Source organism: Sander lucioperca, chromosome 11, assembly GCF_008315115.2.
Source record: "Sander lucioperca isolate FBNREF2018 chromosome 11, SLUC_FBN_1.2, whole genome shotgun sequence".
NCBI classification, from domain to species: Eukaryota; Metazoa; Chordata; class Actinopteri; order Perciformes; family Percidae; genus Sander; species Sander lucioperca.
Genome location: NC_050183.1, coordinates 36079889 through 36098923, shown reverse-complemented (window position 1 = coordinate 36098923; position 19035 = coordinate 36079889). Strand labels below are relative to the sequence as shown.

Genomic DNA, 19035 nt, shown 5'->3' with positions numbered 1-19035 from the left:
GATCAAACCAATGACGGTTGTGTCATCTGCAAACTTCAGGAGGAGAGCGGGGAGAGGACATACCCCTGTGGGGCGCCAGTGCTGATGGACCGGGTTTTGGATGAGATGCTCCCCAGTCTGACATGCTGCTGCCTGTCAATCAGGAAGCTGATGATCCACTGACAGGTGGAGGCAGGCACTGAGAACTGGATGAGCTTCTGATGTAGGAGTTCCGGGATGATGGTGTTGAATGCGGAGCTGAAGTCCACAAACAGGATCCTGGCATACGTTGGATTGGATTCATAGTACAGCAACTCAATACTTAGATGACAGGCACAGTTATGATACATATATTTGCTTTGAGGAGGTAAGCACATCTAGCACTTGAATAAAGGGAAACACCTGCTGTTTTTGAGTCAAAAACATATATACAATATGTATAATACATTTTGTCAAGGCTATGTATGCAATATAAGATGTTTAAAATGTACATAAAAAAACTATGATTAAGATGCAGAAGTCAAAAGGCCAGAGCCAGCATGAGAACTTGAGCCATTTTTATTAAGACCCAATTGACCAGTTAACCATCTCTCTAGCTGACAACTAGCCTACTTGTTTCTGTATACGTTTTGGAGCACAAATGAAGTAAAAGATATGTGGTTGACTCACCAGACGGATTGAGAGCCCGTGTAAATGTAACGCAGCTACTCAGACGTCCACCAGTTCCAGCTGACCTCTGCATGTGATGAAGAGCCTCCAGGAGGACACGCTGAGCTCCTGGCTGCAGATCCCTCGGCCTCCTGCAGAGGGAGACACAAGGTCCAGCACAAAAACCAGGCAGCAGCAGCAAGTGCGGTGCAATCGACCTGAGAGGAGCGGACCCTGTTCCGCCGTCGTGAGGAAACACCGCACAAATGAAGGGACCGTCGCGGATAACTATCACATATTCCTCCGTTTGATTATTGCTACACATCAAACAACACCGTGTCCTTCCTCTCACCGGGATCGCGCCGTCGCTCTGAGTCTTTCATACGGAGGGCTTGCCTGTTTTTCCTCCGGGAGGCTGAATGGAAGCAGCAGCCGAGGGAGCGGTCGGGCTGTCCGAGGCCAGGGACGGGAGCCCGATATCCGGGGCCACAGCATCCGATGATGGGGACACCGTCGTTGGAGTTAGCTACGGGATGGACGCCACAGACATGGGTACTTTATCGCCTTTTATATAAACCTTATCCGCCTTTAATGTTTATTTCATAACCCTGACATCCATTTCCATCTGATGCTAATGTTAACGTTACTGTGACCAGAAAGTCCCGACTCATCTTTGCTAGCACGGAATTGGTAAGCTAACGTTCGGCTAGGAGCTAACTTAGCTGAATGGATGAGGGAAGCAGCAGGTAAAGTTAGATATTAACGTTATATAATGTGTATAATGTGTGTAAATTTAGTGCATTTATGTTGGTAACGTTACAGTCGTGTCTAGTCAGTCAGCCACACAACAAACCATGGCTAGGAAATGACTCGATATTGGAAAGGGTAACATGATATGTATAACGTTATAGTATAGCTGAATTTATAATTACTGTCTTGTCTTAACATATATAAAGAGCAAGGGGTGTAGCTAGGATTTATGACCACCTTCTCTCCAGGAACAAAATCTCTGTTAGCCCCTTCCTCCCCTGCCTTTTCCAGCTTTAGGCACCTAGAATTATCTCCACCTGTCACCTACAGGCTGTAGAAAAACATGAATAACCCCCATTATATATTATATATTATTTAACCATTAAAGCCTTAATTTGGGTTTACCATTTGCCACCATCTTGGTATTTACTGGAGCCAGAAAATCCACATTTCTGCAAGGAGGAGGGCTGATGAACATACCGCAGCCACCATGGCTAACTGTGACATGCTGAGACACTTAGCAGTTGGACCAGACATTATAATATTTAAATTTATCTTTTGAGTCTTTATTTTTCATTGACACCAAAACACAATACCTTTTTCTCGGCAGCCATTTCCATGTTACAGTAGGAACAGTTGTTACTAATAACATTAACAATTGTTCTGCTCTATTGTGTCCCAGTAAGTCATGACAGTATGATAGTGAGCCATCATGCACAGTATGTAGTAATTCATTTTATTATTTACACCTGTACTTTTCCTACTGTGCCATAGTAAAAAATGTCCTTTGTCTAAAAGGCCTATTAGCAGTTGAGGCCATGACGTAAAATTATGTAAGTCACGTAATACTCTCAAATATTCGTATCAGCCTTAATTTTTTTTAAATAGATTTTGTAATTCAAGAGACAATTACAGAGTTTTCTCAGCGCAGTGCAGTCAGAGTTGTTTAATCCCAGTTTCTTTCAGTCGAGTGTACTTAAGGCCCTGTCCTATTAAGGCAGTCGGACTCAATGACCAATCTGATTGGTGGAGTGCTAACCCGGAAATGGCGAGTGGGATGAGTGACGAACGCCTCTCAAAATCTGACGAAAATCTTTTAAACTTACCTTTGTCGATCTGAAATCAAGACAGATTCAGTAACTGCATGGCCTATTTCTCGCTTAAAATGTTTTCAGAAACACGTTTCAGTGAACTATTTTTGTAAAATACGAGATCGTATTTCGAACAAGCCGCCATTATCGGTCAGCTGGAGAAGCCAGACCCACGTGACGCGTTAGTCATTTCCGGTTTTCATTTTTTGTATTACGTCTCGCGCACGTGCAGAACGTACGCTCAAGTTGGCGTCGCTTCGGTGTGTTCCAAGGCACTTTTTGGACCTCAGGGAGCCGACTGATCAGTCCGACTTCCTTTTCTGCCGACGGTCAGCCGTCGGGTTGGTGTGTCAGGGCCTTTAGCTGCTTTGTCACTACTGTGTCGTGGCTGCTGTCATAAGGTTACAGACTGCATGTGTGTGTATCAGTGATGAGAGATGAGGGAGGTATGCTTAGATATACAGTAAGTACCCTTCTGTCAGCTGTTGCTCAGCTTGTGGACTTCAATTAAGATTTATCATGTTTATAAAAATCTGTTGTAAATTATACCAGGAGGATGGATATGCTTCCCAAGTGCTGTATTTATTTTTTGTTGCTATAGTTAATCTGTTGAACAAGTTTGATTCTGTTAAGATTTCCTTGTGAGATGTAAAGTGAGATAAAATGGCTTTATGAATAAACAAGAGTAAATGACGCACTTTTGATAATGGTCACATTTTGAAAATGATAAGTCTCAAATTGAGGTAATCAGTTCTCATTTTGGAATTCAACATACATTTAGTTTTACATGCATTTAAAACAACACTGTTTTGGGACTGGTCAAGCCAAGTTGCAGTTGTTCATTAGCCCAGCTAATGGGTGAGCATTATGATAAACGGCTGCATCATCAACATAAAAATAAAAATACATACTATATAAATTACACAATATTTTGATATAGCCAAGTGATGACTTTAAAGTATACTAATGGATGTGGATATGTCTGTAAATACACGTATGACTGCCTGAAGCTCAGTGTTGGGCTCTTGATTCCAACAGCAGTCGCTCATGCTTCATTCACTGGTCATGTTGAACTGTACTTCACAGTTTGGGGATTTTCATTGTCCCTGGTGAGAAAAGTGCTGACCTTGACATGAAATAATTGCTCCTGAGTCAAATGGCTGTCTGGTGAGGGTTACCAGCCAAACTTAGCTGTATCAGAGGGTGAAAATGGACTTTCACTGCAGGTGCTTTTTTCTAGCACGCTTGCTGGCACGTGTCACATAGAACCGGGGTGATTTCACAAGTGTGTTTCGACCCTGTCAGCGCACAGCCCCCTTCTTCACATGTAATAGAAAACACAGACTTTACTGGAGAGAGAGCGTGAGCTTGCACATGCAGATGAACAGCGCTAAACAGCTGCATTATTGATTATGACTCTACCCTGCCGAAAGTGTTAAGTGACAGTTAGCCTACAACTATCTGTATTGTATTTTGATTGACTTGACAGCAAAGTAGAAAATAGAGTAGAGGACTGAAAGACACTGCTGACTGTTTAAGCTTCTTGTTTTTAACTTACCAACATCTGTAACCCTGTTACCCCATTTAACCTCAGCTTTATTCATCTCTGAATAAGCCAATGCTGTATGTTGAGTTGGTTTTCAATATTACTGTGGCAAGGCATATTGCAATTATGCCCATCATCAATGTGGTCCTGGCCTGATACAGTATGCTATTAGGGCAGGGAGTTCCATTAAAAAAGCCAGTCTAGTCGATACCTTGCATCAAGTCGTCCAATGAAACAAACAAGGAGTTATTCTGCTTCCCAAGCTACTCGCTATTATACTATAAAATATACAGAAAAATCAAACGTTTTCTGACCAAAGCAGTCTGTGAAACATGTGAGAGCTTAAATACAGATAAATACAAAATACAAGAATTATGATATGATATGTGTGCAGTTTAAAAAGTATCACTGCAGAGCTGAAGACTGGGTGGGTTGTAGGCTAATGGAGCAGAATCTCAGTTCCAAGTGAGTGATATTATCAGACACTACAATGCTCTATCATAGATTCTATCACTGTTTGAGTTCATTAGCACAGAAAAGGTGAACCTAGATTGAACTTGTCAATCTTATTTTTTGTATTGCTAATATAAAGAATATATTGTGAGTGTCTCCTCCGTTAACACAAAGCTTTTGTGGGTTAAGCTAGTTCGTCTGATAAGCCCTGCAGCAGGGAGGGGAAGGTGTGCATCACACTGTGACTCCCATCCCCATGCAACATCTGTCGGTGAAGGGTCTTAAAAGGACAGTCCATTAAAGGCTATTCAGCTAATATGTGTTAAACCCAGGGATTGTGTTTATTTCTATGGCAGTGAAATAACAATCTGGTATTGGCACGGGTTAATTGGGATGAATGGAAATGTCAGCTGAAGAGGTCTTACTGGATTCTCATTGGCTCCTGGAGATGGTACTGTAGATGTTCACGTAACACTTGGTTACTGTCAGACCTTGCTTATGTGTAATTGTAGGCTGCGCTGTTCGGCTCATCTGCTCTGAATGTGTGAATACAAAGCGGTGTGTGGGTGTCACAGCTGACTGTTGAATATCTGACTGAGCATTTAGTCTTCAGGCAGTCGTAGTTTGTCCCTATAGTCTCCTGTCAGCACGAGAGCATTAATCTCACTTATCTTCTTCCCACACTCATACTCAACTCTTTTCACCTTCAACTCTCCTCTCCTCTCCTCTCCTCTCCTCTCCTCCCTGAGTGATTCCCTTGGCTCAGCCACTCATATGTCACTACCCAGCAGTCCTCCCCCTCTGTGTTTTTCTCTGTTCTCCGCTTTAGGCAAGGCCTGTCAGAATTGCTGACGGAGGAAAAAGTGTTGTTGCCTTCTGTGGAATTTACCATCTATTTGCTTTCTCCTCATTCGTTCTGCAATGTCTCTCTCTTTCTCCTTCTGTGGCTGTGTGTGCCAGTATCAGTTTGTATCCCGGTGGCCAGTGTACAGGGCTTGCTTAGGATTTTGAACTTCCGCCAGGTTATTTGATGTCATATTATGTTGCGTAGATGATGACGCAGTTCAGTTACGTCTTATGTGCTGCTGATTTTGCCTGCAAGTGGGGGATGTGTGCTACAGTAGCTATCAGACACCACAGAGAGTTTGCAGGGCTACCACTCTCTGCCCTTGTGCTTGGCCAGGGTTTTTAATTTTCTGAGTGATAGCTGCTGGGAAGATGAGTTGGGGCTGGTTATATAGGAGGTAGATACACAGATAGGGAGGAGAGACATATAGAATTCTAGGCTCTATTTTCTTCTGTTGTGGTGACTCTGCAGCTGTAAAAGGTTATATGTGCCACTGGATGAGGCTCTGGCTCAGTTTTACACTTACATGACTGCAGTGTCATACTGCTTTGGCTCCCCTCAGAGGGGACCTGCTGTTTTCAATTAAGAGTTACTATGCCCACTGTGCAGGCTATTATTATTTCATAGTCACCAGAAGCATAAAGCTCTCAAAGTCATCTTAAACACCCACATAGAATTAGAATATGAGTGGTGCCTGCTTGGGGCTTCAGTAATTGGGCCTATTCTGGTACAAAGAAATTAGGATAAATGTTCACTGCAGCAGTAGTTAGGGCTGGGTATCAGTACTCTATACCTTTAAGGTGTCAACCGAAATAACCCTGTATCAAACAAACGATATCTGCATTTGATCCTTTTTGTAACCAAAAGCATTCTTCGATTTATTGCGATGTGATTGAATCACTACTGTTGCAGCTACAACCCATACAGGCTGTGGTGTGGTGAGGTCGAGCCTGGTGTATTTGATGGAGTTGGCAGTGTCAAGATGCCACCAAAACATTCAAAAGTATGGCTACACTACACGCCTGTGGCGTCTCATACAAATAAATGTGTAAAATACGGAAGTATGCAGTACTCTATTGGTATCGGTGTCACTTTAAGGGTATTGGTCCTGGTATTGTAATTCTTTAAACAATACCCAGCCCTAGCAGTTGTGAACCCGGGTGATTGCAGAGCTACCTTTGGTACCGTGGAGATGCTGTGACAGTAGTGGTACTGAAACATTATCAGTCAGGGGAGCTACCATTTTGGCCACATGGTGGGCCAATGTAGCACTGAGTGACCTGGGTTCAAAGCTAATATAGCCAGCTGGAGCCTGTCTGTGTTTGCATGTTTACCCTGTGCCTATGTTGGTTTCTTTCACGCTTCCTTCCACAGTCCAAAAACATGCATGTTAGGTGAAGTGGAAACTCTTAATTGCCTGTAGTCAATATGTTTGTCTATGTGTGTCAGCCCTGTGATAGACTGGTGACCTGTACAGCATGTACCCTGCTTCTCGCCAAGTGGATGCTGAGTTAAGCCCCACATAAGCTTTTTAGAAAATTGATTAAAATGATTAACCAACGGGGCGACCTCTAGCTCACCCAGTAAGAGCGTGCGCCCCATGTAGGCTGAGTCCTTTGCAGTGGCCCGGGTTTGAGTCCAACCTGCGGCCCTTTGCTGCGTGTCATCCCCCATCTCCTAGCTTTCCTGTCCATCCACTGTCACTATCAAATAAAGGGAAAAGCCCCCAAATAATAATCATAAAAAATAAAAAATGATTAACCAACAACTATTTTTCTTTTTTAATCAGTGTGGGACTAGTTGACAAAAGGTTTCTGTGTCGAATTTATTGCCCTATGGAAGAGTTATTAGCTTTTCCCACCTTTTTTTTTCACCTAGTTTCTGACGTATTCTGTACCTACTGTAGTGACGAGCATTTTATTTATTAAATAGGCACTGACGTGGAAGCATAGCTCGTCGCCTGTCATCTGAGAAACAGCTTACATATAATCAGTAGACTTCTGTCTTTTATGCATATAAGGAAGGGTTGTGCAAATAATGGAAGGAGATAAAGCAGGTGCACAGCCATATTAAGGGAAGGTTGTAGTGCACAGTATAGTTTGACCTGCTCACACTGTTTCCGGATACAGACCTTCCCATAAAACAGAATAATTATTCATGTAATGTGTAATAATTTGGCCATCTGTAATAAATGTCCAAGTCATTTTCCTAGTCAGAATTTCATTGCAGTCATAGTAAATAAATGGCAATAAACACTACTATTCATAATTAATGACTAGGGTTGGGTACAGAAATGTGGTGCCAATAGGGCACCGGTTCCGACGTAAACGGTAGTAACGAGACCGAATAAGAACAACAATTTCGGTGCCTGGCTTTTTTATTTATTTTTTTTTTCAGAAGCATCGCTGCACGGGACGCTACGTTACCGTTAGCTAGTAGCTGAATTAAACACAATGGTTAAAATGCTGACAGCTAACGTTAAACGGTGTAAAGTGTGACTGTATTTCCTTGTAGAGGATTCCAACACCAGGACGTAACAGTCCGCAGCTGCTGTTGTCACAGCAGACAACAACAACGACGCTGACGGTGTGTTTACTTGAAACTCGCCAGTCTTGTGGTGCATTCAAAGTTATTGTAAAATATCCTTTTCCCATCTGGTGCTTGTTTTTGTTAACCTGACAAGCCAGACCCACATCAAGATGTTGGGTCTGGGAACTCACCATTGGCAGGGCTCAATCCGAGGGGTGGGATAAACGGTTGTCTTTCATATTCCCTCTGCACTCATAGCCAACCAATGCAACGCTAGTTGATAGATTAAACTTTTGCCGTATCTGGTCGGCAAAACTCCGAACACATCTTCCTTTTTTAAGAATGACTTCAGTGCTTAACTCCAAGTCTTCCAGAGTCGCGGCCAAAGCCGATTTGAAAGACCGCTGTTCGCCAGCAGCAGCAGCCATCTTCTTTGTTTTCAAGTAGCAGGGAATTCATGCGGAACCGTCGCAACTCTGCCGTCCTTATGTTAAGCCCGCCCACCGACTCTATACACAATGTGATTTGCCTGACCAGAATTTGGTTTTTCCAGCTCGCAAGCCAACGGAGAGTTGCTAGACTGACCCTGGCTGCAAATTACTGTTACTTTGCTAATTAAATTACTTTGCTGCTACTAGGGTGCGTCGAGATTTCATGGCTATGTTTTTGTCGTTTACCAGCAATTTACTGGTGAAATAAGTAATTGTAAGTTATTGTTATTATTGTATTACCATGTTCGAACAAAGGGATGCTCATAAGTGTACTTGGTACCAGAGCACCCTAGGCCAAAGGTCAATGATCGATTTTATAATTGTTTCATCTGATCTGAGGCCGTATGTTTTGGACACTCGGGTGAAGAGAGGGGCAGAGCTGTCAACCGATCACCATCTGGTGGTGAGTTGGGTCAGGGGGTGGGGGAAGATTCTGGACAGACCTGGTAAGCCCAAACGGGTAGTGCGGGTAAATTGGGAACGTCTGGAGGAGGCCCCTGTCCGACAGACTTTCAACTCATACCTCCGGTGGAGCTTTTCGTGCATCCCTGTGGAGGCTGGGGGCATTGAACCCGAGTGGACAATGTTCAAAGTTTCCATTCCTGAAGCTGCGGCGAGGAGCTGTGGTCTTAGGGTCTTAGGTGCCTCAAGGGGCGGTAACCCACGAACACCGTGGTGGACACCGGTGGTCAGGGAAGCCGTCCGACTGAAGAAGGAGTCTTTCCGGGATATGTTATCCCAGAGGACTCCGGAGGCAGTGGCAAGGTACCGAAGGGCCCGAAGGGCTGCAGCCTCTGCCGTGAAAGAGGCAAAGCAGCGGGTGTGGGAGAAGTTCGGAGAAGACATGGAGAAGGACTATCGGTCGGCACCAAGGTGCTTCTGGAAAACCGTTCGCCACCTCAGGAGGGGGAAGCGGGGAACCATCCAAGCTGTATACAGTAAGGATGGGACGCTGTTGACCTCAACTGAGGAGGTAATAGGGCGGTGGAAGGAGCACTTTGAGGAACTCCTAAATCCGACTAATACGCCCTCTATGGTAGAGGCAGAGCTGGAGGATGATGGGGGATTGTCGTCAATTTCCCGGGTGGAAGTTGCTGAGGTAGTTAAACAACTCCACAGTTGCAAAGCCCCAGGGATTGATGAGATCCGTCCAGAAATGCTTAAAGCTCTGGGTGTGGAGGGGTTGTCTTGGTTGACACGCCTCTTCAACATTGCGTGGAAGTCTGGGACGGTGCCTAAGGAGTGGCAGACCGGGGTGGTGGTTCCCCTTTTCAAAAAGGGGGACCAGAGGGTGTGTGCCAATTATAGGGGTATCACACTTCTCAGCCTCCCTGGTAAAGTCTTCTCCAAGGTGCTGGAAAGGAGGGTTCGGTCGATAGTCGAACCTCAGGTTGAAGAGGAACAATGCGGATTCCGTCCTGGTCGTGGGAACAACGGACCAGATCTTTACTCTCGCAAGGATCCTGGAGGGAGCCTGGGAGTATGCCCAACCGGTCTACATGTGCTTTGTGGATCTGGAGAAGGCCTATGACCGGGTCCCCCGGGAGATACTGTGGGAGGTGCTGCGGGAGTATGGGGTGAGGGGGTCCCTTCTCAGGGCCATCCAATCTCTGTACAACCAAAGCGAGAGCTGTGTCCGGGTTCTCGGCAGTAAGTCGGACTCGTTTCAGGTGAGAGTTGGCCTCCGCCAGGGCTGCGCTTTGTCACCAATCCTGTTTGTAGTATTTATGGACAGGATATCGAGGCGTAGTCGGGGTGGAGAGGGGTTGCAGTTCGGTGGGCTGGGGATCTCATCGCTGCTCTTTGCAGATGATGTGGTCCTGATGGCATCATCGGTCTGTGACCTTCAGCACTCACTGGATCGGTTCGCAGCCGAGTGTGAAGCGGCTGGGATGAGGATCAGCACCTCTAAATCGGAGGCCACGGTTCTCAGCAGGAAACCGATGGAGTGCCTTCTCCAGGTAGGGAATGAGTCCTTACCCCAAGTGAAGGAGTTCAAGTACCTTGGAGTCTTGTTCGCGAGTGAGGGAACAATGGAGCGGGAGATTGATTGGAGAATCGGCGCAGCGGGTGCGGTATTACATTCAATTTATCGCACCGTTGTGACGAAAAGAGAGCTGAGCCAGAAGGCAAAGCTCTCGATCTACCAGTCAGTTTTCGTTCCTACCCTCACCTATGGTCATGAAGGTTGGGTCATGACCGAAAGAACGAGATCCAGGGTACAAGCGGCCGAAATGGGTTTCCTCAGGAGGGTGGCTGGTGTCTCCCTTAGAGATAGGGTGAGAAGCTCAGTCATCCGTGAGGAGCTCGGAGTAGAGCCGCTGCTCCTTTGCGTCGAAAGGAGCCAGTTGAGGTGGTTCGGGCATCTGGTAAGGATGCCCCCTGGGCGCCTCCCTAGGGAGGTGTTCCAGGCACGTCCAGCTGGGAGGAGGCCTCGGGGAAGACCCAGGACTAGGTGGAGGGATTATATCTCCAACCTGACCTGGGAACGCCTCGGGATCCCCCAGTCGGAGCTGGTTAATGTGGCTCGGGAAAGGGAAGTTTGGGGTCCCCTGCTGGAGCTGCTACCCCCGCGACCCGAGACCGGATAAGCGGACGAAGATGGATGGATGGATGGATGGATGTTATTACATTATTAATCAATCATTTCATTTTGACCATATGGTCTTAGCAATAAACAAGCCGTTCTTTAATGTCGCCAACTGTCGGTTTGTGCTCCTTTTTTATTTTTTATATTATATACATTATAAATATATTATTTCGGTTCAGGCATCGTTTAGGCACCGGTATCGGAAAAAACCCAAACGATACCCAACCCTATTAATGACTGATTTCTATTTCAGTATACATTTTGGATTTTCTTTTCTGAGCTTGCTGATCTCAATGCTGTTTAATCCATTTAATTGTGTTTTTAAGATGTTGCAATTATATATTAGTTCTGAGTACATAATTGCTTTCTTATAGGGAATTAATTACATGCATATTGTAAACACAAACTGAAAGAAAGGTGCAGTGCAAATCTTCGGTAATTCTGGCTCTTGTGGTGTTAGTGATGCGCCTAAATTGAAAAATGTTCTGCTCCAAGATCCCATCAGTGTGTGATTATTGCTTTCCTTGCACAATATGGAAAAATACTTTCTTCACTCCCCAGAGTCTCCACAGACAGATATGTTCCTTCATTTGTTGAAATTCTGGAGCCAGCTTGGAGAAGAAGTTTAATTTTCCAGCTTAATTTTCTTCTAAGGTTTTGAGCTAAATCAGCAGCTGCATGCTGTGGTATTTGCTGCATTGTACTTTACAAAAAGGCCAAGACTGCTGCCTGAATCAGTTTTTCAATGTATATTCATTTGGGCCTATCATATCTTTGAAAATGATTTCTCTTTAAAATCACAGGCAGTGCAGCCTCAAACTGTGCATAAGAGATAGAGGCAGCTTTCTGTAGCTAGGATGGTAAATGATAGAGAGTTCACCTTGCTGAATAACCAACCGTACAGTATACCTGAGGCTGCTACACAACAGCCAGATCATCTGCATCTGTGTTCATTCAGATGGCTGCCTGCAGAGGTGGCCTGTGTGACATAGCATGTCTAAATTTAGCGTGTCTAAGAAGCATGCTGGGATAAATGCAATGCCACAACACATTTGGATAATGGCAGACTGTTATCCCTATTTAAAGACTGAGGTACATCGTCAACTTGAAGCAATTTAAGTCAACGTTTCTGCCATTGTTGGTGAATGTATGTAGCGATTGTCAGGGTCAGTACTCTAAAAAACCAGTCCGAAGTCAGGCTGATCAACATGCTGTTTATTTGTATGACTTCCTACCAGTATCTCCTCTCCTCTCCGTAAAAGAACCTTTTTCTCTCTGCTTTGACTGGATTTTTCAGGCTCAGCGAGGCTTACTAAGCTCGGTGGTTCTGATCTGAGAGCTAAGTAATGAAAAACATACTGAAGTTGCATAGGAGTTTGAGCACTTGTTTGTGTGTGATTTTACTGGAAGGACTGAGCTGTTTTTACCTTTTCCCAGAGAACAGGGTTGCTGCTACCCTTCAGGAGCAGCAAGACCTCCCTGAGGGAGTATAGGACACATACACACACACACACACACACACACACACACACACACACACACACACACACTCGGCATACCAATCCAGTGGTATTAAGCCAGGTGTAAATGTTTACTGCCATTGTGACTATTACTACTCTGGACTGTGGATTTGTACTGAGTCAGACTACATGTTGACTCACACGGTGGTGGCATCACATTCCCACAAACACACAAGTAGATGTCTGCATAGCTGACGGTCAGGAATCGCTGTTATATTGACTTCTGGAGGTGTTTGCACGTGTTTGTGTGTGTGTGTGTGTGTGTGTGTGTGTGTGTGTGTGTGTGTGTGTGTGTGTGTAAAAACAGCTACTATCACTATGGTGCTCATACTATTCTGTCAGGACTTGGCCGGGCAGCTAACGAAACCTCTTTTGCATCTCTGCGCTTTGAATTTCCATTTCAAAGTCTGCTGAGCTTTCAGGCCTCTCCAAGGAAAAATTACACTTTCATACCCACCTGTTCCATTAGTCCGATCCACAGTGTGAAATAAAGATGTAACTGTCGCAGCCTCTCCTGAACGGCAGTGAGATTCAGGCTGGAGCTCATCGCTGCTGTCAGTAACTGCCAAGCCAGTCATTTCATCCACTTCTCATTGTCAGTTAGAATGATAAATAGATTGATTTGGATGGTGAAGTACTGGCAGGTGTGGCATTTTAATGATGTTTGCATTTTTACCCAAAGATCTTTGTCATCCTTTCACCTCTTTATAAAACAGAATACAGCCATTCCCTGCAATCATCCGTTTGAACAGAAATAGAGTATTTTACGGTTGCATTTTCCCTAATACTGAGGAGAGCAGAGACAGCCTGCAACCCCGAAAATCAGATAGACGGTGGCTGGGTTAGCTCAGTTGGTAGAGCAGGCGCACATATATAGAGATTTACTTCTCGATGCAGCGGCCGCGGGTTCGACTCTGACCTGCGGCCCTTTGCTGCATGTCATTCCCCTTCCCTCTCCCCTTTGAAGTCTTCATCTGTCCTGTGGAATTAATGGCCCAAAAACAAATCAGACAGACGGTCTCTTAACTTCCACCTGTCCTGCATTGTTGCCATCTTATCCTGATAATCCAGACAATTAGTGTAGTAGCCTGGAGAGAATGGGACTGGGATTAGTGATAGTAAAGTAATAGTGACCGTGATTTAACTGGATTTGCATCTAGCCTTCGGTCTGCGTGTGTGTCTGTCTGGGTGAACCACAGTCAAGCCTGGCCAACTGGAGTTACGGGAGCGAGTGTGTCTGTGTGTAGTTTTCCCAGCTCTGAAACGGTGTAAAACTGATAGTTGTTGGTCTGTTTTGGAATAAATTGTGTTGTTTTTACAGCTCTGCAAAGGTTTGTTGTCTTAAGAAAATCAGTGGTGCTTGCTCTGTTTTTTTTTTCCGATTTAAAAGAAAGGAAAATCAGTACTGTTGCTGTTTGCAAGTTTCTCACTTGAAAAGCTTTTGTTCAATTTGTATGCAATGGGATCCTAGATCATAAACTATGAAACTTGGTGAATAATCAATCATTCAGTGGCAGCTCAAACTCAAATGTCCCAAAGTGTTTTTTTTTATTATTTTTTTTTTTTATTTTAATAAAAGCCAAAAAACAGAGTTCAATTTATGATACAGTATTTATTGAGAAAAGCAAATCTTTGTATTGAAGATGCTGAAACAAGCAACTATTACAAATGATCAGGTATCAAAATAGCATTACTTTCCTGTCGATAGACAAATTAGTTAAAGGTGCTCTAAGTGATGTTGGGTGACGTTACTACTTGTTGACGTTCAAAGTATTGTCAAACAAAACTGAGGCTAGCTCGCCCCTCCCTCATCCTCATCCCGTCCCCTCCCCCTCCCTTCCGTGCTTCCGTGCACTAACCCCCCCCAACCCCCACCCCAAAATCCTTCTTGTCGGTTATTGTCTGGAACGCTGGAACACTGTTTGGTGTTGTAGGTCGGCGCAGTTTGTTTTTATTGCCGTTTGTGGAGCCTGGACTGTCTACAGAGACCGCGTTTTTTTACAGTGTGTTCAGGGGACAGGCAGCTCGCGGATAGTGAGATGTTTGCCGTATGTGACAAAAAATGTTGTAGCCTAAAAAACGCACAACATCGCTTAGAGCACCTTTAATTGGCAAGTCTCATAACTTGTATAAAGAACATACTATTAGATGCTATAACTACTCCATTCTATCCATTCTTTTTTTAGCTCAAATGGTTAGTTGCTAAATCGATTTGTTGTTCAACTGGACAAAAATCTGCAACTATTTGGATAATCAAGTAATTCTTTAATTGCAAAAATCTCTGGATCCAGCTTCTCAGGCTAGCTGCTTTTTTCTGTTTTCTATGAAAGTTAAACTGATATCTTTGGGGTTTTCACTGTTGGCTGGACAAAACGAGGAATTTGAAGACATGAGGAGGACATTGTGAACTGCATTGTTCACTACCTTCTGCTATTCAACAATAAAAAAAACAACATCAACAGATCATTTCATAATGAAAATAATTACTTGCAGCCCTATTCTATATCTCCCCTTGTAAATAAAGCTTCTTATTTTTGGACTCAGCAGTTTTTTTCTGTATGCAGACTGTGTTGTGCATTACTCATCACGAAGCTCCACGCTAAATGTCTCAAAGGGATGTTTTTTGAGCCAGCAGAAGGCAGGAAGCTTTTTATTAAGACTGCTTGCTTTTGCCTGATGCCATTGATCTTAATGGATGACTTGGCATAGTGAAAAGCCTTCCTCTCCAGCCCCTGCTTCCGCCACACATTCACTGTATTATACAAAGTGTATGATATGCACTGACAGCAGAGGACGGAGCAGCTTTCCCCCTTTTGTGCACACCGCTTTGTTCAGTCAATCGGAGGACTGGGAACTTTTCAGGGAGAAGGTTGAGGATGATTCCCGGCACCACCACACCAGTTTATGATGTGTGAACGTATTTAGAGATGAGTTCAACCATACTTCCTACTGTAGTCTGTAAGCGGCAGGCATTACCGTGTGTGTGTGTGTGTGTGTGTGTGTGTGTGTGTGTGTGTGTGTGTGTGTGTGTGTGTGTGTTAGGGCTGCACGATATGAGGAAAATATGCGATATGCAATAAGGTTGTTGAATATCGCGATAACGATATTACTTGCGATACGTAAACTGTGTACTCAAAGTGTACTTAGTTCTGCCTTTCTGTTTTCAGTATTCTGCTAAAATACAACAATAACTTCTTGAGTTTAAAACAAATTAAAGGGAAACACATTTTAAAATGCAGTTTTCTACTGAAAAATCTCTTGAGTGTCTTTCCGATATGCCACAGCTTTTCGTGATACGTGTGTTGCGATGACGATAAAAAAACATATAATTATATATATTCGGCAGCCCTAGTGTGTGTGTGTGTGTGTGTGTGTGTGTGTGTGTGTGTGTGTGTGTTTGTTTGTTATGGCTGTTGAAACGAATTCAGAAAGTCGAATATAATTCAAATAGTAAAAAAAATCAATACTATTCAAATGCTGAAATTACTATTCAAATGTGATTATTTTTTTTATAAATAGGTTGGCAAATGTTAGCTAATCGCCCTCTTCTCCCCTTGGCCTACCCGCATGTGAAAACGAAATGCTTTTGTCATGTCACGTCTGATAAACAATAACTTAGTGGGAATGAGCAACACAAGGCATTGTGAGGTCTTAACATCACAGAGCTAACGTTACGTACCGAGTAACGTCAGTACAGGGGGGAGTGGCAGGCTGCAGCTGGAAGTCGGAAGAAGGATTTGAGCATTAAATATTCAAATATTATTAGAATATAAAAAATAATGTGTGTGTGTGTTTCTTTGCATGTTACTGTGTGTATGCTTCTGTGTGTGTTTATATGCAGAAGCAGTAAGGATAAGCTGTAAGGTTATAATTTTGCCAGAGTGCCGTAATTGCCTAAAGCCTCTTTGAAAAGCTTAGCATTAGGAAGTTGATGACTCCTTAATTATGTGTCGCCTTCCAAGTAGGCCTGTACTGATCGAAGAGCAATGGTCATTTGAGAGGGATTATTGATACACATAGATGCACATACAGATAACCACATCGACACAGGAGTAGAAAGAGTCACTGAGTATGTTTACATGCGCGTAAAGTGCCAAATGTTGAACTGAAAGTGTCACATGATGCTTCTCCATTACTCCTTATAAGATAAATACATAAAATTCTTGTCCAGCAGACAGTGTTAAAATGCGTTAAAACAAAGCGGAACTTTCATTTTCAAATGTTGGGCAGTACAGAAATGACCACTGTGGAAGAACTGTGCAACAGAGTTATCAGAAGCCTGGAGATCATTATACGTGTGTGTGTGTGTGTGTGTGTGTGTGTGTGTGTGTGTGTGTGTGTCAAGTAAACATCATATCCTTATTGATAAGACTCATAAGACTACTGTGCATCCAAACGTACTCAGTTAGGCCTCTTTACTGCCTCCACTTTTCCATTCTGGGCCAGAGACAGAGGATGAAGACCACACTGGCTGACTGGTGTGCTCATGGAAAAACACACAGTCCGCTGGCTACTGAGATCAAGGGTGGAATGGCTTGATGACACTGATTTAGGATCAGTTTGCCTTCCCTCGGTCTTAACAGCAGCCATCACTGTTGCATAACTCTCCTGTGTAAAGTGAACTAGGCTGAGGTTAACCATAAATTAACATATTCTAAAATAAGGAGGTCCTCTCTGTCCGTCTGAACTTCAGCAGAATTTAGCACAAAAGAGAACAAATGACTCTGGCCTCTAAAGCCCTTTTTTCCACTGCATGGTACGGCTCGGCTCGACTCTACCTAACTCGCTTTTTTTGTGTTGATTTTCCATTAGCAAAAGGTGTGGATAGTACCTGGTAGTTTTTTGGACCACCTTGGTCGAGGTTCCAAGTGAGCTGTGCCAATATTAGAAACAGTGTAGACCACTGATTGGTCAGGGAGAATAGTCACTAGCCTTACATGGGACATCCTGCACATACCCGTGATTTTTAAATAGCCAAGCTACCGTCAATAGCAATAACTTTATTCTCTCGAAACCAGCTTTTAAAAATTGCCAGCCTGCTTCGGTTCTAATCCACAGCAAACAGTTCACTGTTTACCTTCATTAAACCACCTGAAAACAACACCAGGCTGCTACAGTGTAAGTTCAATACTTTATTGCCATGTCAACACAGTTGATTGGAATTTGTCTTGGTGATAATCAGGTTAAAAAAAGGCAAAACATACACAGGAACATACAGTACATACAAAACAATCACATAGACAGTCATTCAAACCAGTCAAAAACTGTTAAGACCTTGTGCTATTGCAACTTCCCATAAAGTATCTTGTGCAGTCTATAAAGTGCATTTGAATACGGTGCATTTAGTACAGGTTTACTCTGTAAGGTGCCTGAGCATTATGGAGCCTAATAGTGGCAGGGTAAGTACTGTTACAAAAGCGGGATGTTTTGCCTCTGAGACTTTGAACTCTCTTTCCAGAGGGCAGTAGTTGGAAGAGGGACCTGGCAGGGTGGGAGGGGTTGTCTAGCACTTTCTGCACTTTATGCCTGGTCTGTGTGGCGTAACCATACAGACCTCTACACACATCAGACTGCTCAGTTATAACTTATAACTCAGCTCAGCCAGTTATTTCTCCATTCTCAGCTGAGATGGACGGCATAGGCTGCATTGTTTTCACTTCATAAATTAGCCAGTGTCAAGCGACCTTTAGCTAGCGGCTAATCCTATCAAAACACCACGGGGAATTTCAGCCTACATGCACGTTGTTAAAACAGAGCAGCTAAGGGACAGCCACAAGTTAGCGGACTTCCGAGTCGTCACTGCACCGTCTCTGCTCTACACCGGGTGTGTGTGCAAAGCCCTGCCCTCGATGAAACACATAGATCAAATGAGCGGAGAGAAAGACAGTAAAGAGTCTCACACTGAGCTGAAATGGAAACACTGAAATAATGATTAGAAGTAAAGTCATTTGTTTTTAAGGATTCTGTCATTCTACAGTATTGGGTGGGAAAAAAGTCAGAATTCCACAATTAAAAACCTACCCAATGAAGGAATAGTTGAATATTGGGGTCCAGCCTAGGGCTGGGCAATATATCGATATTATATCAATATCGATATATGATATTATTATCATATGATTATTATATGATATTATATCAGTATCGATATATGAGGTTAGAAACCGTCTTAAATTTTGGATATCGCGATATGACACAAGTGTTGTCTTTTCCTGGTTTTAAAGGCTGCATTACAGTAAAGTGATGTCATTTTCTGAACTTACCAGACTGTTCTCGCTGTTCTATTGTTTGCCTTAACCCAGTCATTATAGCCACATTACTGATGATTATTATCTCATTGTGTAAATATTTTGTGGAAGAACAAATTGTCAAGACAACAATATCGCCTTAATATCGATATCGAGGAATTTGGTCAAAAATATTGTGATATTTGATCTTCTTCATATCGCCCAGCTTTAGTCCAGCCTAAATGTACACTATGCTGTACAACTGACAAAGTGTGGACGTTCCTCTGTTTGGTTGGCGATGAAAGTCTTCAGCAAGTTTCGCGTTGAAGATGATGTCGTGGCAGTTTCACGCGACGTCTCTATGGCG

The 19035-nt window shown here is 43.6% G+C and overlaps 1 protein-coding gene across 7 annotated transcripts in view; it reads left to right on the top strand.

Moving 5' to 3' along the window:
* The first annotated feature begins 653 nt into the window (after positions 1-653).
* Positions 654-19035, top strand: part of pip5k1ca (phosphatidylinositol-4-phosphate 5-kinase, type I, gamma a) — a 54643-nt gene continuing 36261 nt past the window's right edge. For 2 of the 7 annotated variants that reach the window (XM_036006970.1, XM_036006969.1), the window contains exon 1: positions 656-1179. In XM_036006970.1, the coding sequence (XP_035862863.1) occupies positions 1047-1179 (133 nt within the window). In that variant the 5' untranslated portion in view covers positions 656-1046. Of the gene's footprint in view, positions 1180-19035 lie in introns of all 7 variants that reach the window. The other 5 variants (XM_031318343.2, XM_036006971.1, XM_036006967.1 and 2 more) reach the window with 4 other exon arrangements.